This window comes from Pelodiscus sinensis, chromosome 22, assembly GCF_049634645.1.
Source record: "Pelodiscus sinensis isolate JC-2024 chromosome 22, ASM4963464v1, whole genome shotgun sequence".
Classification (NCBI taxonomy): Eukaryota; Metazoa; Chordata; order Testudines; family Trionychidae; genus Pelodiscus; species Pelodiscus sinensis.
Window position 1 is genome coordinate 405,049 of NC_134732.1, and position 24,981 is coordinate 430,029.

General features: G+C 54.5%; 1 protein-coding gene across 1 annotated transcript; it reads right to left on the reverse strand.

Annotated features, from left to right (window-relative positions):
* Positions 1 to 747: 747 nt before the first annotated feature.
* Positions 748 to 24,929, reverse strand: CCDC183 (coiled-coil domain containing 183). The gene is made up of 14 exons (XM_006117348.4): positions 21,994 to 24,929; positions 20,894 to 21,015; positions 19,185 to 19,262; positions 18,084 to 18,251; positions 17,196 to 17,300; positions 11,159 to 11,281; positions 10,174 to 10,302; positions 9,664 to 9,724; positions 7,386 to 7,486; positions 6,194 to 6,354; positions 4,700 to 4,865; positions 1,912 to 2,040; positions 1,173 to 1,269; positions 748 to 955 (listed from the first exon to the last, which is right to left on the reverse strand). The coding sequence occupies exons 1-14, from the start codon at positions 22,061 to 22,063 to the stop codon at positions 819 to 821; spliced, it is 1,647 nt and encodes a 548-aa protein (XP_006117410.3). The 5' UTR covers positions 22,064 to 24,929; the 3' UTR covers positions 748 to 818.
* Positions 24,930 to 24,981: the final 52 nt, after the last annotated feature.

The following is a 24,981-nucleotide window of genomic DNA, read 5'->3' on the forward strand; positions in this document are numbered from 1 at the left end:
ACATGCATGCTCGCAGCCCCGCATGTGTGTTCTCTATCCCCCACATGCATGCTCGCAGCCCCGCGTGTGTTCTCTATCCCCCACATGCATGCTCGCAGCCCCGCATGTGTGTTCTCTATCCCCCACATGTATGCTAGCAGCCCCGCATGTGTGTTCTCTATCCCCCACATGGATGCTCACAGCCCCGAATGTGTGTTCTCTATCCCCCACATGTATGCTAGCAGCCCCACATGTGTGTTCTCTATCCCCCACATGTATGCTCACAGCCCCACATATGTGTTCTCTATCCCCCACATGTATGCTAGCAGCCCCGCATGTGTGTTCTCTATCTAGAGCAGGGCTACTCAAGATGCGGCCCTGCAGCCCACGGTGCAGTTTGGGTTTACATGGGGCTGAACACACGGCCTACAGGTGGAAATCCCTTGAACATGACCTCCAATGGGAACACGCTCCACAACAGCAAGGCATCTCTCAGGCAGAGTGAGCATTGAAAGACACAAGAGTATCATGTGGCCCCTGGGGCTTCCAAAGTGGAGTAGCCCTGATCTAGACTGTAAGGAGCTGTTGCCAAGTTGCCTTGTTCTTGAAGTTGGGGTTGTGGAGGGCTTGCCTTGAAAGGGCTTTTTCTTTTATTTTTGCATTTCAAAGATGGCAACCTCACTGAGCACCCTGGCAGGATTTGTCCCTCATCAGCCCAAGCGCCCAGTTTTTCAGGGTACTGAGTGGGCCTGGGCAGCATGAGGCCAGTCAAGGAAAATGAAGTCCTTTATTGAGTCTGAAATAAAGTTACTTTTGGAGTGAGGCCGCGGCCTAGTGATTTAGGTGCCTTTCCTGCCTCCGCGTTGCTTCTTCTTGGCAGCCTTGGTCATGGTTTCAATCAGGCGCGCACCCTGCTTTTTTATCTCTTCTCGGCTTGGCACATAGCTGTGGTCAATGTCAGCAAAATCAAAGGCATCTGCAAAAGAACAAAGCCTACTACAGCAGGCTGGGAAACTGTGTCATGTGACAAATGGGGGCTAAATCCCCAGCACAGGTCACCTGTATTTGGGCTCATGGTGTCTTTGGTGGAGAGGCCATTGACAATGTTGTTGAAAACTCCCTCCAGAAGCTGGCTGGGATCCTCCTTCTAACTACAAGTCCACAGTGCCCACCCAATTCCAAGGCCTTCATACCTCTAACAGCATCTTCTTCATCCTCAAAAGAAATCTTCAGGTTCTGGCGCTCTTTCCTTGTACTTTCCTCCAGGAAATTCCTAACTTTTACATAGGTCTGTAAAAAACACTTCAGGTTAAATACTGCATAGGTGAGGGGAGGGGAAATGAGAATGGGAAGAGTAGGTCTGCATTTCCAACAGAAGAGATCATTTCCAGCTCCAGGACTAAGCTAGCATGCTAAATGTGGTGCCTATCTGCGGAGGTGCAAGGAGTGTAATTCCATCTCAGACCATGTGGCTAACTTTATTCTGTCACCCAGGAGAGGTGATCTAATTTGGGTATAAAGCCCCATTAAACCTGGCAGGCTTCTGCATTCACAATAGTGCAAACCAAGGCTGGGAGACAGTCTCTGGTTGCTTAGATAGTTGTTCTTGATTTCCCTGGTTTGCACTATTTTTACTGCACTTTGCTCAGATGCTGCTCAGCAGGGGCCTGTACATTCATTAAAAAAAAAAAAAGAAAGATGAGGGCAGCTGCAATATGCCTGGGGGCTCCTGGCCAGGTACCAGGGCAACCCCTTTGGCTGGGTAAAGTTTAGGCATTTCCAACCCATCAGCACGTGTGTTCTGGGGCCTCCTCCGGGCTCTAGGGAGAGGAGACCTGCTGCCTGAGGGCTTCAGCAGCAGTGTGGCTATCCCGTTGCCCAAGCCCAGCCTCTCAGGAGACAGTTCAGGTCTGCCAGGGAGGAACCGCACACCTCATTGTTCTCCTCCCTGCTGAAGTTGTAGGATGGGAGGTTGGTCATGACTTTTGTCAAGTGCAACAGCTTCGTCTCACAGAACTGCAGCTTGTCATACGCATCGCTGGTGTCCACGCGAATGTCACCCTAGGGGCAAGGCGACAAAGCAATAAACATAGTGCCACTTCCAGAGACTCCTTCCAGGGCCAGTTTCTGAGGTGGGAACCAGCAAGTGGGAATAAGCATCAAGGAGGTTCAGGACAGGGGATGAGAGGCCCTGGCAATTAGAGAATTGCCTGCTGGGTGCTAAGCAGAGGGACATTTATAAAGTGCCTCTCCCCACATACTTGCAGCCATACTGACTAGGAGGTGTTTAAATTAGCATCTGGCTCCAAACGCATGTTGGATTCCTATCCAAACAAAGAATGTGGCATTTACCACCCAGTTCCAGCCATAGAATCAGAGAACACTAGAACTGGAAGGGACCTTGAGAGGTCACCAAGTCCAGTCCCCTGCCCTCTCGGCAGGACCAAGCACTGTTTAGACCATCCCTTATAGATTTCTGTCCAACCTGCTCTTAAATATCTTCAGTGATGGATGATTTTGCGGAAAAACTTGCCAGTCTAGACACAGCCCTCGTGTCTAGCTCACAACACTCCTATTGATGCAATCTAGCTTCAGTGCTAGGCTCTGCTGAAATCCTCGACCCCCAACTCCATGACATTTGGCCTCCTGTTTGTTCGGAGGGAAAATGAGAGCTCATTCTGTCTAAGGTGAGATTCCATAGCCATGCAAAGGCTGCAGAGCAGGGAATGATCCCTCCCCTGCTGTCCACTTCCAGCTTCTGGCTGTCAGAGATGAAGGACACCCAGACAGGGATGCCAGAACAGGGCAGGCCAAAAGGCCATGGCCTGTCCACTCTTCACCATGGACCCCTCCCACTGCTTCTCTTCTTCCTTCCGAGACTCTGTCCCCCGGCCAGGCCAGAAGCTGGACTCCAGCCCAAGGAAGAGTGGCTGGGGAGCCTGGGCAGTGGTGGGGAGCTGCAGACCACCCATCTACTCGGGGTCAGGAGGCCAGAGCAGTTCCCAGCCTGCATCCTTGTCCCCACAAACCCCCCACAGCATTTGGAGGATCTGTAGCTCCACACAGAGACCCAGATGACTCTTACCATGGCCCAGCTGCAGCTGTTTGGCCCCCAGGCAAAAAGGAAAAGCCAGATGGGGGTAAGAGCTGCTCAGGCAGCTGTAGTTCCCACTCGTAGGTCGAATCTGGAGCCCCTGCACCCAGAGCATGGCATTGCATCCCTGCCTATCCTGGTTACTAGCCACTGATGGCCTTGTCCTCCATGAACTTAGTTTATTCTTTTTTGAGCCCTGCTATAGTTTTGGCCTTTAGCAATGGAAAGAGCATGCAGTCTGCTTGGTCTGAGCATGTGAGGGATTCTAGGGGCCCCAAACTGAACGAGGTCTGGGAACAGAGCAATGCAGGGGTAGGCAGGTTCAGGGCCTGTTCCCAGTGGTGGAGCAATGTAAAAGGACACTGGGAGCCCAGGAAAGGGAGAGGCACATGGGCAGGCACACCAGGCTGATGCTGAGAGCTGGATCAGGAGTAGCAACACCTTTGTGAAGACTCCTCTAGCAGCAGGGACAGAGCATGTGTAACCCACACACCTACTGGGGGTGGCCACTGTGCTGTGGATTGGCCCTTAGACCACTTCCAGAGAGAGAATGAGCTTGCTCTACAGCAGTGTCACCAGCCAGTCGATCGGGATCCACACGTGGATCTTGGAGCCCCTGACAGGTGACCCTGACTGGTTTGGCCAAGAGGCTGTCAAGTGCCAGCACTTCAGCTGCCCCTCCCCCTACTGCTGCGCCTCTCCTGCCCTTTGCCCTGGAGCTGCCTCCCCCCACCTCTGGGAGCCTCCTACGTGCTGGGACGGCAGCGGAAGAAAGGGGGGTGCTGATGTCAAGGTGCCCCCTCTACCACCCTGTAACTGTCTCCACAGAACAGAGTGGGGGGCACAACAGGACTTGGCATGGAGTTTGCTGGCTGCTTTAGGGAGTGGTCCAGAGCCAGGGCAGGGGTGAGGCTGCCTTAGCCCCACTGCACCCCCACCCAGGAGCCACCTGAGGTAAGCAGTGCCCAGCTGGAGCCCGCATCCTGAAACCCTAGCCCAGTCATGAACCCCCTTGTGCACCCCAAGACCCTGCCCTAGCCCCGAGCACCCTGCATCCAAACACCCTCCCAGAGCCTGCACCTAGAACCCCCTCCGGCATCTCAGCTCAGAGCCCCTCTCGCACTCCCAATCCCTTAATCCAAGGCCAGAGCCTGCACCCCAACCTGGAGAAAGTGAGGAAGGATGGGGGAGGGAGGAAAGATGGAGTGAGCAGGGTTGGGGGGTCTCAGAGAAAGGGCACAAAGGAGGTCGGGCAAGGGGATTTGGGTTTGAGGTAGATCTTGGATTGCACTTCAATTCAAAAGGTGATTGCATGCTTCAGAATACTACAGCCCCTGCTCTACAGCCTTGGCTGAGCGCCAGCTGGCTTTTAGCTCAAGCTGTAGTGTAGCGGCTCCTGCACTAAACTCCAGAGGTCCCAGGTTCAGTTCTGCCTGTTGACGTTGCACGTGCACTGCACTGCCCACCTACTGCTTCTCTGTGGCAATGACCATGTGTCTTATGTTTGGAGGTGAGCCCAGTTACAAGTTCCTAAAGGAGCAATATGGTGCTGAAGAGGTGGGAGCAGAGAGGTCTCTCCTGCCCAGCCCAGCCCTGTGACAGGAAGAGGGAATGTAGGGCACATACATGGCCAGGCACAGTAATCCCACACAGGCGAATAAGGAGGTTGTCAACACCATTTTCAAAGCTGAGCAGAAGTTCCTGATTCTTCAGCATTTGGGTGTGCACCTGGTGTAGCCGGACCTCTTCCTCCTCCAAATTCCGCTTCAGTTCTTCCTCCAGTTTCCTAGAGCTACATACATGCAAATGCACACACACACGTACATATGTGCACACACAAGTGCTGGTATTTCTTCCAGCTGTTATTCTTCCGGGTTATACTTATGCAAGCCTCATCCACACATCATCTGGATGCTCTTTAGCTGGCTCAGATCAGCAGCATTGCTCCCAACCTCTCCCAGACACTGCACAGGAGCACACAAGCTGCGACTCCTGCAGTATAGCAACCATGGGCAGCGGGTGCACCCACTTTGGGGAGGCCAGCCCTGCCCATCTGCCCAAGCCTTGAAGCTACCACCCTATTTAAAAAGAAAAGCACGGAAGGGTTCCCCAAACTGAAGGAGCCCCAAACCGCCCACCCAAGCCACAATGGACTGAGCCATCCACTCCCCAACAGCACCACTGAGTCTCTCTCCCCTGGCTCCTGAGCACCAGGCCAGTCTCAGTGCCTGGCTGAGCCCACAGCCTCCCTGAGGGATACAGTGAGCAGCAAGGACCCTGGGGGCGGGGGCTGACTGGAGGAAGCAGTGGGACTCTTGGGGAAGGGAGGCACCGCAGCCCATTGTCTGTCATCAGGTCGGTGGCATCTGCCTTCCCTGGCCTATTATACTCACCGCCCATGACAGCAACATTAAAATCCTAGAATCCTAGAATACTAGACTGGAAGGGACCTTGAGAGTCATCGAGTCCAGTCCCCTGCCGTCACAGCAGGGCCAAGCACCATCTAGACCATCCCTGACAGGTGTCTGTCCAACCTGCTCTTACATATCTCCAGAGCTGGAGATTCCACAACCTCAAGAGCAGGCATGGAAAAAAGCTAAGCAGCAGGCACCTTGTCCTGCATCCTGGAGCCTGGGCCATCAAGTGTGTCATATGAGGCCTGACACTGAGGTGTTTCCAGGAGGGACAAATTGTGGAAGTGAAAGCCTGCTGCAGAAAATGCCCTGTCCCCTTCCAAAAGCGATCTTGGTTCTGCACAGCTACGTGCAGTGGAGCTTGTGGCTCTCAGACACGTAGCAAAATCTTTTGCTCCACATCCTCCTTTGCAAACAGCACATGGGATTCAGGGGAATTAACCACATGGCTACAGAAGTGCAGCGGAGAAAGCTTAGTAGTGGGGGGAAGGGAGCGGACTGTGAGAATTAAGAGTACATCATATCCCATCCTCACACCCAGAACATGAGCAGCTATGGAGCAGGCACCAACCAGGGCAGAAAACGCACCTTATGAGCCTGAATTGCAACATATGCCTCTTCTCAGAAGCTACGCCATCAGGGTGTAGATGGGAGCAGGTGGCAGCAGCATAGAGCCCAGCAGCACTGTGCAAGGGTAGATACCTACCTTATGGAGCTTGGGGTCTGGTGGAATTTCAGCTCTGCACGTTCCAGTTCCAGCTCCTTCAAGTTGGCCTCCAGCTCCTTACGCTTTTGCTCACATTCCACTATCTGCTGTTGCAGGTTCTCCCCAGACTTCTGCTGGGCCAGGAACCTCCCTGCGATATCCTGGCCAGGGGGCAGGAGGAGGCAGCAGCATCAAAACAAAATGCATCAGATCAGGAAGAATACAGGACCTCTGAGATCCCAGCTCTGCTCCCAGGGCTTGCGGGGCTCACCAGCTTCAGCCAGACGTCCGGGATCATGTGAGCCCAGTTGCAGGGATAGTTACTCTGTTTTGGGGGCTCCTTGGAGGGACTGCTCAGTAAGAGCTGGGCAGCATCTGGCTGTGGCTTTGGGGTCCCCCCTCAGCAAAGCCCCTTAGGAGTTTCAGGTGACTTCTAGGGCCATCCTTGCCTATCGGTGCTTGACATAATGGATAGGACCCTGACCACTGGCCTCAGTCCTCAGTTCCAATTCAGAGCTGAGTCAAGAGTCTGATGCCTCTTTCCCCCTGTTGCACATCCCAAGGGTCCCGTCCCCTTGTGACAGAGTCTGCTGCTACCAGCACTCTGCAAATCAAACTGCTGTAGGCAGCTGGAGCAAGAGGGAAGGCAGAGGAAGAGCACCTCAGCCAGCCACTCTGGGCCGTGGCAGAAGGGAGCTCAGAGAGCAGCTCCCAGCACACAGGAGTCACCAGGGCACCCTCCGCAGTCAGAGCTGTTGGGAGAGACAAGCTCTCAGCTTGAGTGAGACTGCTCAGGCTCCTGGGGATACCGCCCCTAGGTGCTTCTGAGGCTCAACATGGGCATAAGCATAGTATGAATATTACATCTCCTTAGCACAGGCACTCCCATGCTCCTAGCAGATCCCAGGACCACAGAAGGGCTCCCTCCAAGACATGACAGGGACATAGGCAGGGCATGGGGGAGCTGTCCACCCCAGGGGTCTGGAACAATTTGTAGAGTGGGGGCACTGAGAGCCATTGAACCACACTGTAAACTCTGCATCTGATGGAAACTATTTCCAGGTGGGGCTGTGGCTGCCCCCAGTGCCCTCTTCCAGCACCTACGTCCATGCAGGACAGAAGCTTTCAGCCTCCCAGGCTGACAACCCAGCATTCCCTCCCCTGAAGCCACATCCCAAGCAAGCACCATTACCCAAAGGTGTGAGCACTGTACTGCACACTTGATCTTGTCCACCTCAGCCGTCACTAGGGCCTGATGCTCAATCTGGGCTTTGGAGGCCTCCAGCTTTGCACCTAGGTGTAGGGAGGAAGCAGCAATGAGACCAGTGTTAGATTACCACATCTGGGGCAGGCCTGGGGGCCAGAGGAGGGAGTCAAACAGGCCAGCCATGCAGGGGGCCACGCAATGACACCCCAATGACGGCCAAGGACTGCAGCAGTCTATGGGCAAGGTATGAATAACAAGCTCCCCAGGTGAATGCTGTATCCCCTAGTCCACTCCAGAAGCCAGCCTACCTCCCTACCTTCAGGGGGTCCTTATTGTGCCTTCCTAATACGGGAGCCAGGTTGAGCATAGATAAGAGCTGACTGGAACCTTGGGTGCTTGTGTGCCCAGAACTACGCCCCACACTCTACAGAAGCATGGCAGGGAACAGCCCACTTGGCCAAGGAGACATTCCAATACAAGGCCAAGCTCTCATTAGCTAATCCTACCTGCTCCTAGCAAGGGCTGGCTCCCACATTAATGCCAGCCCTGAGCCAGGTCCCTCGACCCCTGTCCCCAAGCAGGGCCACTGAAGAAAATCCCTTCCTGGTATGCAGGGGCCCAGAGACAGCCTAGGCTGTATTAAGTTTGCAGATGATCCCGAGCTGGGAGGGGTCGCGACTGCTCTGGAGGACAGGGTCATAATTCAAAATGATCTGGACAAAGTGGAGAAATGGTCAGAGGTAAACAGGATGAGGGTTAATAAGGACAAATGCAAAGTGCTCCAGTTAGGAAGGAACAATCCGTTTCACACATACAGAATGGGAAGCGACGGTCTGGGAAGGAGTATAGCAGAAAGGGATCTAGGGGTTATAGTGGATCACAAGCTGAATATGAGTCAGCAGAGTGATGCTGTGGCAAAAAAAGCAACCATGATTCTGGGATGCATTAACAGGTGTGTTGTGAGCAAGACACGAGAAGTCATTCTTCCGCTCTACTCTGCGCTGGTTAGGCCTCAATTGGAGTATTGTGTCCAGTTCCGGGCACCGCATTTCAAGAAAGATGTGGAGAAACTGGAGAAGGTCCAGAGAAGGGCAACAAGAATGATTAAAGGTCTAGAGAACATAACCTATGAGGGAAGGCTGAAGGAATTGGGTTTGTTTAGTTTAGAAAAGAGAAGATTGAGGGGGGACATAATAGCCGTTTTCAGGTATCTAAAAGGGTGTCATAAGGAGGAGGGAGAAAACTTGTTCATCTTGTCCTCTGAGGATAGAACAAGAAGCAAGGGACTTAAACTGCAGCAAGGGAGGTTTAGGTTGGACATTAGGAAAAAGTTCCTAACTGTCAGGGTGGTCAAACACTGGAATAAATTGCCCAGGGAGGTTGTGGAATCTCCATCTGTGGAGATATTTAAGAGCAGGTTAGATAAATGTCTATCAGGGATGGTCTAGACAGTATTTGGTCCTGCCATGAGGGCAGGGGAGTAGACTCGATGACCTCTCGAGGTCCCTTTCAGTCCTAGTATTCTATGATTCTATGACAACCATGTCCAAAGGCCAGAGTAGGGGGTTTCTTGGTTCTGCTTGCAGGCTAGGCTGTGGGAGCTCAATGCAAGAGAAATGTGCAACCTGGTCTTTGAGTGACTAGTCTGTAGCAAGCCAGCGCAGTGGAGACAGAATAAGTAGTGCATCTCTGCTGTATGGAGCAGCTTGCTTGGTTTCACTCCTGTTTTGGTTCCAGTGCGTTATTGTTTTGGATTCTCTGATGTTACAATTTCCAGCAAGAGTTTTTTAACTAACTTCTCTGTGTACGTTCAATGACCATGACACTTCCCAGACAGGCTTAAGTGGTGAGGGAACCTTGGGCTGGGCTGCAGGCCAAAACACGACTGGAGTTGCAACATTCACCATGGGGTCAGTGTTGTCCCCAGTGACCTCAGCAAGAGCAGGACCAGGCCGCATGGGATCACGTCTCCCACCCAGAGCAGCCAGTAGTGAATGCTCATCAAGTGTGTTTGCTGGAAAAAGGGGAAGAGAAGGCAGAAGAGAAATGGCCAGATGCCAGGATTGCCCATCTCCAAGCTGGACATTCATCCCCCCGCCTGTCACCCTGCCTCAGGCAGCGGCCAACACCTATTTCTGGTGGCCAAGGGATGCTGCCATTGCCCTCAGCAGGCTACGCTCTGAAGCTGCCAGTTTCGAATGCTGACCCAGCATCCCCATGAGCCAGCACACTGCAGATGGGCCCTGGCCAGAATGCCACTCACCTTTCAGCGAGTCACGTGATATCAGGGTTGGGAAATCCACATTGAGCTCTCGCCTGGCCTGCTGCAAGGGAATCAGAAGCAACCAAGTCACAGCAAAGTGTGGGAGGAAATGAGGCACCTGGCCCATGCCAAGCCAAACTGGCCTCAGGGCAGAGCCAACTTAAGAGGCTGGCCCCTAGTAATAACCTAGAAATAGCCCCTGTCTGCCGGGGGGATCCCAAAGCACTTCATACCCAGGGGCCGAGATCTGCCTATGTGAGGTGCCTACCTGGCCCTCAGAGGATCTCTAATGATGGCAGAGGGGAGCTGAGGAGACCCAGTTCAAGGCTCCACTTTGCATTGGATCCCGTAAGTCAAACAACTGGGCAGCTGCAGCCCACCTGAAAGGCACCCCCTGCTAAGGGCAGTCAGGGTGGGGAAGGCCCCCAAATGTCCCATTCCCCATCCCCAAGCCAGGCACCCCACATGAGCTCACTCGCACATCTGCGCCCACAGTTCACATGGACTCACCACTCTCCTGTGCCGCTCACTTGCGTCCTTGACCCGGATCCTGTCGATCTGTTTCTTTTGGAAGTTCAGGGAATTCTCCCGGAACTTCCTCTCTGCAATGAACTCACTTTCCATGTTGGTCATGTCTGCCTGGAGTGGGGTACCGCCAGGCAAGGGAGGAACAATCACCACATCAGTCACGTCCCTTGCACACCAAAGCACTGCACCAGCTGCACCCCGCCCCCCAGCACTGCTGCAGTGAAGCCACCTCTGGGGCAGGGCGGGGGGGCAGACACCCAGCCCAGAGTGCACAGCACAGCAGTGGGAGGAGGCAACCCCCTGCATCCTATGAAATGTGCCCGGAGATCATTAATGCCTGCGCAGAGCTGGCAGAGCCTCCGTTTGCAATGTCTTTTCCAACGGACACTACAAAATAAGCAGCCTGGGGTGCTGGAGAGGCAGGGCTTGAACCTGTCTGGGTGTTTCATTCCTAGTGCTGTCAGCACCCAGGCGAGGGGCGGCTCAGGGGCTGAGCACTGGAATCCCCCACTCAGTTTGTTCTGCTCTTTAAGGCAAGACAATTCGCTGGAACAGGGTGGGGAACCTGAGGCCTTGGGCCAGATGCAGCCTCTGGCTTGCCTAGAGCCATCTCCCCGAGGCTCAGGTCCCCTCCTCTGCCCAGCATTGGGGAGCTTTACTGGCACTCCAGCCTCCCCATGTGGCTGGAGCACACACTCTGCTGCCCAGCCCCCCCTGCTCTGGTGTGCAAGGGGAATCTGGGGAGTTGGGGGCCACCACATCAGCGAGGGGTTTGTTTGGGTTTCTTTCTTTGCACCTCACTTTGCATGCAGCCCCCGACTGAATTTTCTGTAGCTCGTGGCTCCCAAACCAAAAAAACTTCCCCACCCAGACCTAATGGATCCCTAGATAGGTCCCTGCATTCGCAGATGCAGCAGCCCTTGAGCCAGGACCATTCCCAGCATGATTCCCAAGCAGGAGGTCTCACCTTGGCTGCTTCTGTCGCTTCAGTGGCATCCACAGCCATTAGTCTCATGCCCTTCAGCTCCACCTGGTAGACGTCTACCATGTGCTGAAGGACGTTCAGCTGCAAAGGGAGCTGGGCTAGTTCCTAGGACACAGACAGCAATGTTCACCACCTCCAGGACATACTGGTGCAATACAACCCTGTGCTCCCACCTCCTCAATGAGAGGCAGCATGATGGAGAATGGGCGGGAACCACCTCTGGAATCAACAAGGAACTCAACAGCACTAATCCGGGGCCATCTAGGCCACTTGTGGTAACACCCAGGCAGTGCACTGCCACCCTATGTCCCTGCCAAAAATCTTGATTTCTAAATGGGGGGCTCCCACATGTTCCTTCCCTGTTCCTCTGGGTGGCCCTTCCTGCATCCCCTCCCTTGCAGGTACCGGCACCTCTGCTGGGCCAGATTTTCTCCTGCATGAAGATCTGCTTAGAACAGGTAGGGGAGGGGGCATTGGATCCTACAGGACCATGCACCAACTAAGAACAACTGTAAGAGAGCAAAGTTTCACCCCATCCTATTCTGCCTTCCCAGCTCCCTTACATCTCTCCTTGATGGGGCAGAGGCAGCCCCGAAGAAATTCTCCATTGGCCAGGTCATACCCCACTTGGTACCACACAGGTCACGGGTATAGAGAACAGGGGTTGAGGTGTTTTTAGCTTCCCAGAATGTAGGGACTGCATTAATAAATCAAGGCGGCACAAAGCGTTTGGAACCAGAGCTCATTTAGCTCACAGATTTAGTCATGTCCCAAAACTGCTCATGAAAACATAAAACCTGAGCAAAAAGAACTTTTTCACAAATGTGAAAAAGTCGCTGTGACGTAGTGGGGGTATCTGGCTGGTTTCTATGCTGGCTCTGTGGTAACCCCCACTGGCTGCTGTCAGTACCACGGCCCAGCAAGACAGGGGATGAGTCATTATGCAAAGAGGGGCTCTCAACCTGTCTGACCAGCTACCCCCGCAGGGAGAGAAACAAAGGAAGGGGGAAAGCTGCCCCTGGCTGGGGGGCAGGGCTGGAAGAGAGTTAGCTAGTCTCTGTCTGGGAGCGTGCAGGAGACGGGAAAACCCCAACGCGTCGTCACAGTCGCAAACTATGATTTTCACCCTGCATTGCTTGCAATGGATTCTTTTGCCACATATGTAAGTATCAGCTTTGTCCTCAGTACATGTAAAAAAAAACTCCACACCAATTGACCTAGTTTTGTCCCATCATGGATCAAAGGCACTGAAGAGTGCTGAAGCTAGCTTCACTTACACCATTGGTTGCGATCTCATCAAAATCAGGTATTGTCAATTTCAGCACCTTGGAAAACAGTCACTTCTCAGTTTGGCAGAGCAAGCTGAAATATTTATGAACTGCTTTCACTGATCTTTCTGTAAGCTGACAACTGACTTGAAACGTAGGAGGCTGAGTAACCATACACCGGTAGCATGTACTGAAATAGCATTGCTGTTACATTTTGTGTTGTTCTGAGCATAATATTTTCAATAAATGTGTAGCCTCTCTGTTCAAGCCTTGATTGAACACTAGACATTGAAAAATCAATTACTTTGCAGTAGATGTACTGATCAAACTCTTTTGCTGTGTTTGGGTAGTTGGGTTTACCTGTTCCTATTTGCATTTTCTTAGAACCTTTTCTCTTCCCTGGAAGCTCATGCCTTCTATATTCATTTTCAAACTGCTCTGACAGATTTGTTCCCAAATTAAGTTGTAGGTTTTGTGCGATTAGCTACTGAAGTGAATTCAGTGTCATTTTCACATGATATCAACCGCCCAAGAGGAAAACTCTTGCCCTTTGCAGCATATAACACATTGTCAAAGTTTTTAGGATTTCTCAACCTAGTTCAATACCAAGAGGAAGTTTAACTTTTCCATTTGAGCTCTGAGCTGTAATTTCAGGATCTCTCACTGCGTCTTTTGTAACCTCTCAAGTTACCCACAGTGAAAGATTGCTCTCAAATGAACAGCTCAGAGTCTAGTTGGCAGCTGGTATCAAGCAGAACGTTCCAGGGTTTGATCCTGAGGTTGGTTTTGTTCAACATTTCCATTAATGACCTGAATGAGGGGATTGATTGCATCCTCAGCAAGTTTGTGGATGACACTACGGGTGCATCTACACTGCAGGGCTTAACTCAAAGTAAGCCATGCAAACTGAACAACATCAATTGCGTCTTATTTCGAAATAGCTTATTTTGAAATAAGGAGCATCTACACAGCACTTATTTTGAAATTGAGCATTTCTTCCTCCAACTTCCCTTACTCCTCATACAATGAGGGTTACAGGAATCGGAGTAAGAAGTCCTCCAGCTTGACAGTATTTTGACACTATTTCAAAATAACTGCCTGCTGTGTAGACATGGAGTAAGTTATTCGAATAGCACTAGTCATTTCTAAATAGTGTTGCAATGTAGACATACCCTAAGCTAAGGGGAGAGGTAAATATGCTGGAGAATAGGGAGAGGTTCCAAAGTGACCTAAACAAATTGGAGGATTGGGCCAAAAGAAATCTGATGAGGTTCAACAAGGACAAGTGCAGAGTCCTGTCCTTGGGATGGAAGAATCCCAAGCACTGTTACAGGCTGGGGACTGATTGGCTAAGCAACAGTTCGGACCTGGAGATTACTGTGGATGGGAAGCTGACTATGAGTCAACCGTGTGCCCTTGTTCCCAAGAAGGTTAATGGCATATTAGGATGCAATAGGGAAGATAATGGAGCAAGTAATTAAGGAAATCATCTGTAAACACTTAGAAGGTGGCAAGGTGATGGGGAACAGCCAGCATGGATTTGTAAAGAACAAATCATGTCAAACCAATCTGATAGCTTTCTTTGATAGGATAAGGGAGAAGCGGTGGATGTGGTATACCTAGATTTTAGTAAGGCGTTTGATACGGTCTCACATTATATTCTTATCAATAAACTAGGCAAATACAACTTAAATGGGGCTACTATAAAGTGGGTGCATAACTGGCTGGATAACCGTACTCAGAGAGTAGTTATTAATGGTTCACAATTCTGTTGGAAAGGTATAACAAGTGGGGTTCCACAGGGGTCGGTTTTGGGACCGACTCTGTTCAGTATCTTCAACGATTTAGATATTGGCATAGACAGTACGCTTATTAAGTTTGCAGATGATACCAAGCTGGGAGGGGTTGCGACTGCTCTGGAGGATAGGGTCATAATTAAAAATGATCTGGACAAATTGGAGAAATGGTCTGAGGCAAACAGGATGAAGTTTAATAAAGACAAATGTAAAGTGCTCCACTTAGGAAGGAACAATCAGTTTCACACATACAGAATGGGGAGCGACTGTCTGGGAAGGAGTACGGCAGAAAGGGATCTAGGGGTTATAGTGAACCACAAGCTGAATATGAGTCAGCAGTGTGATGCTGTTGCAAAGAAAGCAAACATGAATCTGGGATGCATTAACAGGTGTGCTGTGAGCAAGACACGAGAAGTCATTCTTCCGCTCTACTCTGCGCTGGTTAGGTCTCAGTCTAGACAGGATTTGGTCCTGCCATGAGGGCAGGGGACTGGACTCGATGACCTCTCGAGGTCCCTTCCAGTCCTAGTATTCTATGATTTCTATGATTGTGTTCTACTCCAGAGATGTGTTACTGGGGTGCCTCCAGCACCTACCAACAAGGGGGTGGTTACTGCTGGGGACTGGAAACCCTCCCTCTGCCAGAGAAGCATCCAGCTGGGCTGGTTTGCACACAACTAGCTCAAGCTGGTTTCCCACTGATTAGAAAATCAGAGCGTTTGGTATCAGGCTGGTCTGAACTGAGACAAGGCCTTCTCCCCAGTCCCGCAGATGGATGTGAAGGGTTGCGGGGGGGGACACCTTGAACTTGGCCTCACCGACAGTGACTCCTGGTATGTTCAGTAGATGTTTGCAGCTGTTTTACCTCAGGACTGGAGCTGCTGCCTAGGAAGAGCTGCGCGATGACATTTAAGTGCCAATGCTGGGAACATCAAATGGAAGGCAGGGAATTGTGCAGCAGTAACCCCCCTCCCCACCCCAGAACGGAGTGGGACAAAAGTTCCTGCCTAAGGCAAAGGCGAGAGCAGGGTCCGAAGTGGAGGCTGGAGCGGGGGCCTGCTAGTCAAAGACGCAGACCTAGGAACAGACCCTGTGCTGGGAGCAGGGCTGCAGAAGGTGCAGCCAGTGGCCATTCTCTGAGGCTGCCCGTCTCTCCTCTCCTCCGTGAGGGCGGATCTGCATTCCCGAGTCCTCTTGCAGCAAAGAAGCGAGCAAGCTGCATGAAGTGGGGCTCACCCAGGCACTCAGAATTCTGCATCAAGAAGAGCGGCCCCACCTGCTGAGCCATTTCCCAGCCAGGAAAGAAAGGGGCCAGAGCCTGGCACAGGACAGGAGAGACCCTCCCCATCCCTGATGACCAAAAGTCAGCTGAAACCAAGGGGCACCAAGCAGCCCTCAGATTCCCAGAGAACAGCCCAAGTTACTGGCAAACTGTGCCTACCACAAAAATTAGATCATGTCAGAATGAGAATCTGCAGCTGTTGTTTGATGTTTTTCCGCTCTGACCCCTCTCGCTGAATAAGCTGTCTTTGCCCCGGCAGGTGGTGCAAACGGGGCAGAAGTGGAGCTGAGACTCTGGTCCAAGGATCTTCAAAACAGCTGTGTTTTCCAAATGGCCCCACACAGCGTACTTTGTTGCTTTCTCCTTGAAGCATTATCCCTTGCAATGCTGCACATCACCTCCTCTGACTTCCCAGGGCCCACCAGGCTGAAAATCACACACCTTGTGGCTCTCACTGCAGCACTGCCCAGCCCACACTTGGCAATTCCACTGCACATTCCTTCCCGCAGCCCTGTGCGGACTGCTCCTGGCACACAGAAGCGCAGACATCTCTGCATTTAACACAAACTGGTCACGTGCACTCCTTGGGGGTTCTAACAAGACACCGTTTACACCAACATGCAGCAGGACTTCCCTGGACATGAATGCCGGATTGCCTTTTAAGCCAAAAATATCTTTCTGAAGATGAGCCTATTATGATCTGCCGGCTGAACCACATTCCTTGACACTAAGCTCACACTTGAGAATGGAAATAGATCAGTAGCATTTCCACACACTCTCCAGTCCAGCAACTGTTTTGGCAGCACCAGCTTGGGAGGCATGCAAAGCCGACAGGCAGCTTCTCCAAAGAGATGGGTTTGCCACCCAATCTGGGTTTCAGCATGTGTCTGGGATCCACTTGACAGGTGGGTTTTTCTAGTCTGAGAGAAAGGTGGCACCCTTTGGAGGAAGGAAGCCACCACGGCAGCAGCCGCGGCAACCACCGCCAGCAGGCTACTTATGCGGTTCCTGGTGGCGCGTGGTGCTTGGGACAGGGCCTGGGAGAAAAGAGGCAGAGAAAGGGCAAGGCCTTGGGGGAAGAAGTGGGGCTGGCTGGGGCCTTGATGGAAGAGAAGAGGAGCAGGGCCTCAGGGTCTGGTTACTCTACAAAGGACCAGAGCAGGGCTGGAAAGGAAAGCCACCTCATATGTGGGCCTAACCCCAGAGCCAGTTCCCAGAATAAGGCTGCGTCCAGGAGCCTCAGGGAGGTGATTCCAAGCAGAGACTGGCCTGGATCCAGACCTTGGCTCAGATACCCTGGAGCTGTGAGGAAATTGCAATTTGTAGCTGAAAATGATGGCTGTTTTCTATCTACCCCAGGGCAGACCTGGCCCAGCAAGATCACTAATGCCATCAGCACCTGCTACCTAGTTCCTTCATGCGCCTGGCCCCAGATTTCCATAAGGACACGGGGATTCCTGTGATCCCTTCTGGCCAATGCCTGTAACTGCTCCTTGATGCTACTCCATGGCCCGCACCTCCCAGTGTATCCCTGTTTTGCTCTATAGTAGAGACTTAGAGCCTGGTCTTGGTCCTGCCCACACCAACGGCAAAGGCTGGGGCCCCAGGCTGGCTTATGCCCCTGTTTGTGGCATACAGTAGCCTGGAGAGACCATATGGGGGAGGGAACTCACATCCTTCAGGAAATCCACCATCTTTAGGTACAGGTAATAAATCTTCTCGCCAGTCGTGATCTTCATCAGCATCTTCTCTATGTTATTCTCCAGCTGACGAATCACCTGCAATAGAGAAGGCCTTTGTGTTGCGTCACTGGGCTGCCTGGGACATGACAATGCTCCTGGGAACCAAAAGGGCTGGGGCAGGCTCCAGGGCCCTCAGCTATGGGGAGAGCCCATTGACTTGGTGCTCCAGTGAGATTCTGCATTGTGCACTGCCCTTGCCATGGGTTTGAAGCCCAGCAGCCTCCCATGACACACCACAGCATGTTCAAGAGACACTAGTAACGGGGCCCAGTGAGAATGGCAGTGGGGAGGCTGCATGCTGCTGCTGTACAGAGCAGGGCACCCAGCTTGCGAACTTCTGGGGCCATAAGCCAGGAAATGCTCCTGCCTCATAGAAGCTTGGTTTGTACTGGGCCCAGGTTCCTGCTCTGCAGACCCGTGGGAGGAGTAGGGCTGGTCTCTGCAGGCAGGGAAGGTCGGGATCACTCTGTGACCACCCCATGGCAGAACTAGAATTGGAGATGGAGTTCCAAGGGGCTCCTCACCCAGGCCTCAGCAGCTGGAACAAGGCCCCGTGATGTGGCGCCATCAGGTGCAGCAGTGCAAGTGAGCATGTGTGGGCCAAGCATGCACATGGTTGTCTGGGTAGGAATGCCCTGGCTGGCTGGAACTGCCATGGGGGCTGTCCAGAGCTCACCCCCTCCACAGAAAAGGGAGCTGGGGCCAGAGCGGACATCAGTGGGGCCAGCACGTTCACAGCCCTCCCCAGGACCTGGCCTATTGCTGTCACCACAGATGTCTGGTCTGTATACTCCTCCGCTGGCGCTGAGCCTGTCTCACCTGCAGCTGCAGCTGGCCCTGTCTGTCAGCTCCTTCCATGTCTGTCAGGTGTTGCAGCTTCTGCTGCAGCCCCTCCAGCATGGCTCCCTGCTGCTTTGCCTCGTACAGCAGCATATTGTGCACGTTCATCCTCTCAAAGATGGAGTTCTGCAGCGTCTCGCGGGCAGCCTGAAAGAGACGTGGCACTCGGGGGCACTGGCTGGACTCCCCCACAAGCAGCCTGCAAAGCCGAGCCAGCCCACAGGCAGCCTTGCAGCAGAGACCCCAAAGGGAGGCGAGCCGGGGAGAGGTGATGGTCGGATCCCTGCTGCCAGTCATTGCCATGTACAAGTAGCAGCTAAGCCCTAAGATGGAAGCCAGCGGCAGGGGGCAGGCTGGGAAAACTGAGCCCCAGGGAGCTGTGCAGAGGCTCTTTGCAGGGTGCAGATCTGGCTCTGAAAGTCTGATGCATTAATCACAGTCACATCTGGAAATTGAGGCACATCCTGGGCCCACAGCACCTCACTCCTCTCCCTGGGGCTGCCCCAGCGCAGTGAACACAGAGCCCCCGGGGTTGGACGTGACTCCTGCTCCCTGGCCTGGCAACAAGGACCCCAGCTGATGCTGAGGCCCTTCCTGCTCCCATGTTAATCTCTGGCATGTCCTGAATCCAGCAGGCAGGGAAGGACCCTGTCACCTGTGAGGACAGCACTAGAGCAGTGCTGCACAGTGAAGAGCCTTTGAACTGTAGGAATGACAGGGACATTGACACTTGGGAGCAACATGAGCCTTCTCTAGGTCTCTATGCTGTATCCTGTGACAACAGCGCAGAAACAAAACTCCTGCCAGCCGAGCTAGAGGAGACTCTCCAGTAACTGTTCACAGTATAGGGTCTAAGGCACACAGCAGAACAGTTCTCACTGCAGCCAGCACAGGGCTGTAGGGTGTGTGCACAAACATACACACACTCCCCAGCTCACTACCGTACAGCCCCCTGGAGCTTGGACGACATGTACCCAAGGGGGACGATATCCTTCAGGGTCCCCTCCAGCCTCCCATTTTCTCTGCTCTGTTGCTGGGCAGCATGTGTCAGAGAGGCTGGACAAATGCTCTGCCAATTACCTCCACGGTGCTCCTGGCTAAATGCATCTTCAGCCGCTTTTGCTCCCAACACGCCTGGGAAATGGTCACTTGGTCATGCTGTGGGCAGGAGGGGGACAGAGAGAAACTTGGGAGCCAAGTTACATTGCTGATCTGCCCACGTGTGCATGCAGCATTGTTAGAGCTTTACGCTCAGGGATTAGCCCGTCTGCCCCCAGTTAACGCAAGGCAGCTACACATTCTGTGGCCCTCCATTTTTGGCAACCAATCCAGAGCCAGCTGGAGCCTGCCTTTCAGGTGGTTGCCTGTCCCTGCCGCCAGCTGACCAGAGCGGGTGCTCTCAGTGCCTCTGGGCCAGGACGACTCATGTTGTGACCCAAAGTGCAGGTGCCCCAACTGAGGCCAGAGCGACCTGCCCAAGATCTGCCAGCAAGGAGAGTGGAGGGCAGAGGCCTCGGCCTCTGTGTCTGGCTGTGACTGTGACTGCCCCTCTAGCCGGCTGGTTTGCCAGGCCCCAGGACTGAGCATTTGACCCACAGAGCAGAACTGCCTGGGGAGCTGTCGGCGGCCCAGCCTTGCCCCACGGCGCTTACACTGCTGAGCCAGCGGGAGCAGCTCAGACCCTGGTGGCCCACAGCATGGGGGCAGCACCAGGGGGCTGGAGAGATGGGCGCAGGGCATCCCAGGGTACGTCTACACTGCTGGGGGTTTCTGGGATACCTCCAGTGTCCCAGAAAAACGCTGCCACGTCCAGGGAACGTGTTTGCTCTGCCGCTTTTTTTGCGGAAGTGCAAACGTGCTTTTTTGGAAGCCCTGTGTTCCTCTTCCGGAAAAAAAAATCGAAAAAAGCTGTGGTGTAGACCTAGCCCCGGGGGGGAACAGCCTTCCCGTGCTGGGCAGCACAGCAACAGCAGGGGCCAGAGCTGGGCAAGATGGGGGTTAGCCCTGTCTGGACAGGCCCCAGGGGAGAGATGCCCAAGGCTGGGAGCACAGTTTGGGGGCGGGCAGCAGTAGCGTACTGAATGGAATTTCCCTTGGTCTCCTGCTGGCCCCAGGGGCGACAGGTGAATTCTCTCAGAGCTGCAGCATGCTGGAGCCTTCCCAGTGCTGGAGCTGAGGGATGGGCCAGCACCAAGCCCCTTACACCACCCACCGGCTCCCCGCCTCACATCAACCTGGGCCACTGGCCATGGTCCCCAGCCACAAGTGCAGTGACACAGCAGCAGCTGCCTCGTCATGGCCGTCGGCAAGATCATGCTAGCCCCTAGCATGGGCAGGGCCTGGGCTCCAAATACCAGGCAGACCCAGGGCAGACTGTCCCTGCCCTACAGCACCCACAATCTATCGCTAATGTCTCCCAGCCAGCTCATGGCCCTGAGTTCTCTTCTGCTCCTGCTGCTCTTTAAAACCACTAACCGCTGAACTGAGGAACTACAGCTGGGGGGTGCAAACCCCAAAGGGCATGTAAGGGGTCCGGGCAGGGAAACCCTCCACTAGAAGGGTGTGCCGGGGCACCGGCAGGGCAAATGTTCCCCTCCCTCCCAAGGGTGCACTGGGGGGGCGGGCGGGGCAAACACCCCCTTCCCTCCCCAAGGGGTGCATAGTGAGCGGCTGGCCCAGCCTGTGAGTGTGGAGCTCAGCTGCAGGCACCGCCGGATGGCCATCAGCGTTTGGCCCAGCAGGATGCAGGTAGACAGGCCAGAGCAAGGCGCGGTCGGGGGCACAGATACCTTCTGAGCCATGCCCAGCAGGCACATCTTGTCGTGCACATTCCCACGCAGGAAGCTGATGAGATCTTTGTTCTGATTGAGCTTCTCCTCTGTTGAATGCGCAAAGAGCTTCTTCCCTTGCTCTAGAGGCACGAATGGGATTTCAGTCCTAGGGCAGCACCAGCCCATCCCCACCATGCGCCCAACTCTGACAGGCCAGGCCGGGCTCCGCACTCTGCTGCAAGTGGAGGGGCGACTCATCCCGTCATTGGCACATCACTCATGTGACCAGCTGAGGGTCTGGTGCCATGTTGGCCTTCCAGCCCCCTGTAGGGCCAAGCTCTGTAACCCCAGCCCACCACATGCCAGACAGTCCCGCAGTCTGGCCAGCCACTCTGGGGCGCCCCTCAATAGCTCCTGTCACTAAGGGCCAGCCCAGGAGCCTCTCAGAGGCCGCCTGGCACTTATGGCCACATGCTAGAAAGCCCTTAGGCAGAGGGACGTCTCGTCCTGCACCCTGTGGCTATGTCTACACGCGCGGCTTCTTGTGCGAGAAATATGCAAATGAGGCTCTTGTGCCAGAAGGAGTGTCTACACTGCCCCTCCTTGCGCAAGAAAATCCCTCTCGCGCAACGCCGTTCTTCCTGAAAATAATCAGCGTAGAGGCGCAAGAGCCTCTTCTGCAAAAATGGCGGCTCATTAGGCATGCAAATGAGGCTCGGCGATATTCTATGCTTAGCCTCATTTGCATATTTCTCGCACAAGAAGCCACGCGTGTAGACATAGCCACAGGGTGCAGGACGCGACGTCCCTCTGCCTAAGGGCTTTCTAGCATGTGGCCATAAGTGCCAGGCGGCCAGGATTTAGATCCATATTTCTAAAGGCTCACAATGCCCATCAGGCATCACTGAGGGGTGTTGGGCATTAGATCTCCTCACCCACCCCCTCTTCTCAGGGGGTTTCCTTCTCCCCAAATCATCTGAACCCCGCCTGGAGCCCAGCCCAAATCTCATCGGACCCTGATCCCTAAGGTTGCACTTGGCTCCTGACACTCCAGGGCCTCAGGCAGCCGTTTCACCCCACCCAGCCTGTCACAGCCTGGCCGGGGCGCGGAGCAGCACCTTGCAGTGAGATGATGGCACGCAGCTCACGAATCTGCTGCTTGATGTCCCTCTTCCTCTGGAACTTCATGGTGGCAGAGGTTCCTGTCACAGTCACACGCTGGGCCCCTGCCCAGAGACACACCGAGTCCTCCCCTCCCACCAGCTGCTGAGCCAGAGAGCTCTGCCTTTGGAACCCGCTTTTCTGTGGTCCTTGGACTATGATGTCGGAAGGAGCTTTGTGACACAGGCCTGCATCACTGGCTTCTCCATGGCGGCCGCTGGGTGCGTGTCCCCTCCACCCACTGGCCCCGCAGCCCTCAGTAGCACTACCAGAACCACCACACACGTGGCATGGGGGACGAGGTGCATGGCCAGGTTTATTGCCAAGGAAGCACAGTCCTAGCGCCCTGGCTCTGAGGTTACAGACACGCGCACACGTGACCCCGAGAACGGGCCAGCTCTGCGACGTTCTGCCACCCCTCAGTGGGGCACAGACCCACCTCTAGTGACTTCTCCCTCCACACATCAATATGAACACGTGTTCCACGCCGTAGTGGGGGTCAACTCACCACCGAGGCACCTCCTGCTGGTCACACTGGGAATTAGTTATGGCCCCTCCTTCTGACTGGTGTCTCACCCACCTTCATGGTGCTCCACTATCTTCCCTCTCTGGCTTTGGACCCACCTCGCTCCCTGGACGGCAGCATCCTCTTCCGGACATGTCCTCCAGCTGTGCCCGCCCCGCTGTCCTCTCCCCATTCCGGGCCCTCAACGAGCAGGCCTGCCACCGTGGCCAACTGCAGCCCCAAAGTCTGGCCCCTCGCCTCAGAGGCAAATGGCAGCTGGTAAAGGCCACGCTCCTTGGTGGCAAGGTGTGGTGCAAGGGAGAAGATCCAGGCCCACCTGTTCCTCTGGATCCCAGCCCAGGGGCCCCGTCCTGCCCTCGTTCACACTGCTGGCTGCCCTCAACGTGCCTGGACCCCTTCCCCATGACCCTAGCAGCCTCCCAGCCCTTGTAGCAAGGCCTCAGCCTGGGAGGTGTCAGGCAGGAGCCTCTCTCTGCTGCCCTGAGCCGGCCCAGCCCGTCTCTGTCCAAAGTGCTTTTCCCAGGGGGCCGGGGCCTGCCCTTCGCTGGTCAGGACACAACTGCCCTATGCATGGCCGAGCAGCTCCTTATATCAGGGCTGCCCCAGCAAGCCGCCCTCTGATTGGCTCCCGCTGAGCCTCTCGCTGATTGGAGGGGACTGTGGAGGCTTTTTCCGGCCTGGTTGCTTGGCCAGAGTGGGGCAGGCAGTCGAAGAAAGGAGAGCGAGGCCTGTGGGCAGCCCTCTGCTTGGTGGGAGATGGTGGCACGTGGCCAAGCCAGAAGGAGACTTCACCCCCCAGCCCCAGCTTCTTGGGTCTCTGGCGCTAGTGGGCTAGGCAGCCTCGTCGACCGATTCGATCGCAGCCACTCGGTCCCCAGCCCCCAGTGCATACCTCGGCTACCCAGACCCGCCTGGCTGCAGAGTCTCAGCTTTCCTTCCTGCAAGTGAGCAGGTCCCCCAAAGCGTGTGCGGGACCCAAGGTGGCATGCTGCACCGTGCGCCCGGGCAGCGAGTGCTGTGCAGTGCGGGGCCCAAGACAACTGCCTTTCTCGCCTTGCGCTAAGGTGAAGCATGTGCAGGGCCTGTCTCTACGCAATAGCTTAGCCATGCCTGCCCATTAACAGGTCAATGCACACTCCCTGCCCACTTCCCAAGGAGCCAGGCAGCCAGGGCTGGGGGGCCAGAGTTAAAATTCACTGCCTGTAACTATTATTGCAGAGCTCAACTTGAGTAGCAGGGGCTTGTCACGCCTCTACTTGACCCTCGGGAAACCAGGAACTGCCCACCAGGCATCCCCGAGCCCTGCCCCCACTGCCCTCCCAAATTTCAGCCTCCAGCCCTCCCTGTCTTATTGCCACCTCCAGCCCCATACCCAGTCCACCATGGGAGCCTGGAGTCCTAGGTTCTGGGAGGGCTAAGGAGGGACCCCTGGGCTCCAGGCCTGCCTGTGACTGGCTCACGTGTGGTGCTGGGCCAGTCACCTGCCCTCGTTGCACCTCACTTTCCCAGCTGGGAGAGGCGGGAGGCTGGTGAAAAGCCGCCAGGGAGAACAACCAGCCTCGCGCATCCCTGACAGGCGATCGTCAACCCTCCCTGACGGTGAGTCCACAGCTGCCGCAGGCAATGGCCTGGCGGTGCTGGATTCAGAGATGAGGGCTGGAAGAGCTCTCAGGAGGTCGTCCCGTCCAGTCGCTGCACTGGCGCTCAGGTTTTGTGCCTGGAGAGACAAGTGGGGACCTTAGTCCACAGCCTCACCTTCAGCCGTAGCTTCGAGAGATACAGATCCTTGTTCCAGATGTCTGCTCTCCAGGGGCTGAGCCGCTGGAGCCAGGGCTGCAGGGCTGGGCCTCAGCTTCCTCCTGGCACTAATCATGGCCAATGAACAGCCCAGGGCGACTCGCTGGTGCCCCAGCCCACCTGAGCTCCTGCACTGCAGCTTTCAATGCCAGGGCCCCTCATACCACCCACACTGCACTCAGCAGAGCCCAGACCCAGAGCTCAAGGACCCAAAACTTTCGGCTTCCAAATTTCAGCCTTTGATTCGGGTTTTTTGGGTGTTTCCCCATTTCTTGTAGTTAACCAAGTATCTCCTCTGCATTCTCCTCAGCCTGTGGTGGGTTCTTCGGGGCGATTCCCTAGCATTGGATCACGACAGCCTGATGAGGACAAGAAGGGCACAGGCCCTGTTCAGAACCACGGCTCCCGTTTCATGCTAGCGTCCCCAGTTCCATCGGGGGAGAGAAGAGATGCAGGAACAGAATCTACTCCACATTCTGCAGGAGGCATCAATGCTGTGCAAGCCAGCAAGCAAACCCAGGCCTGCTTAGACACAGGCCAGGGCTGCAGAGGGTCTAGTGAAGGGAGCATGGCAGGAGCGTGAGGTGGAAAGAGACTCAAAAGTGATGGCTGAATTGAGTCA

Coding starts and splice junctions, on each gene's coding strand:
- CCDC183 (XM_006117348.4), bottom strand. CDS start 22,063: ATGAAGTTCCAGAGGAAGAGGGACATCAAGCAGCAGATTCGTGAGCTG. Junction 10,303..11,158: donor AAGCGACAGAAGCAGCCAAG/GTGAGACCTCCT, acceptor ACCCCACTCCAG/GCAGACATGACCAACATGGA. Junction 6,355..7,385: donor TACAGTGCTCACACCTTTGG/GTAATGGTGCTT, acceptor CCCCCTGGCCAG/GATATCGCAGGGAGGTTCCT.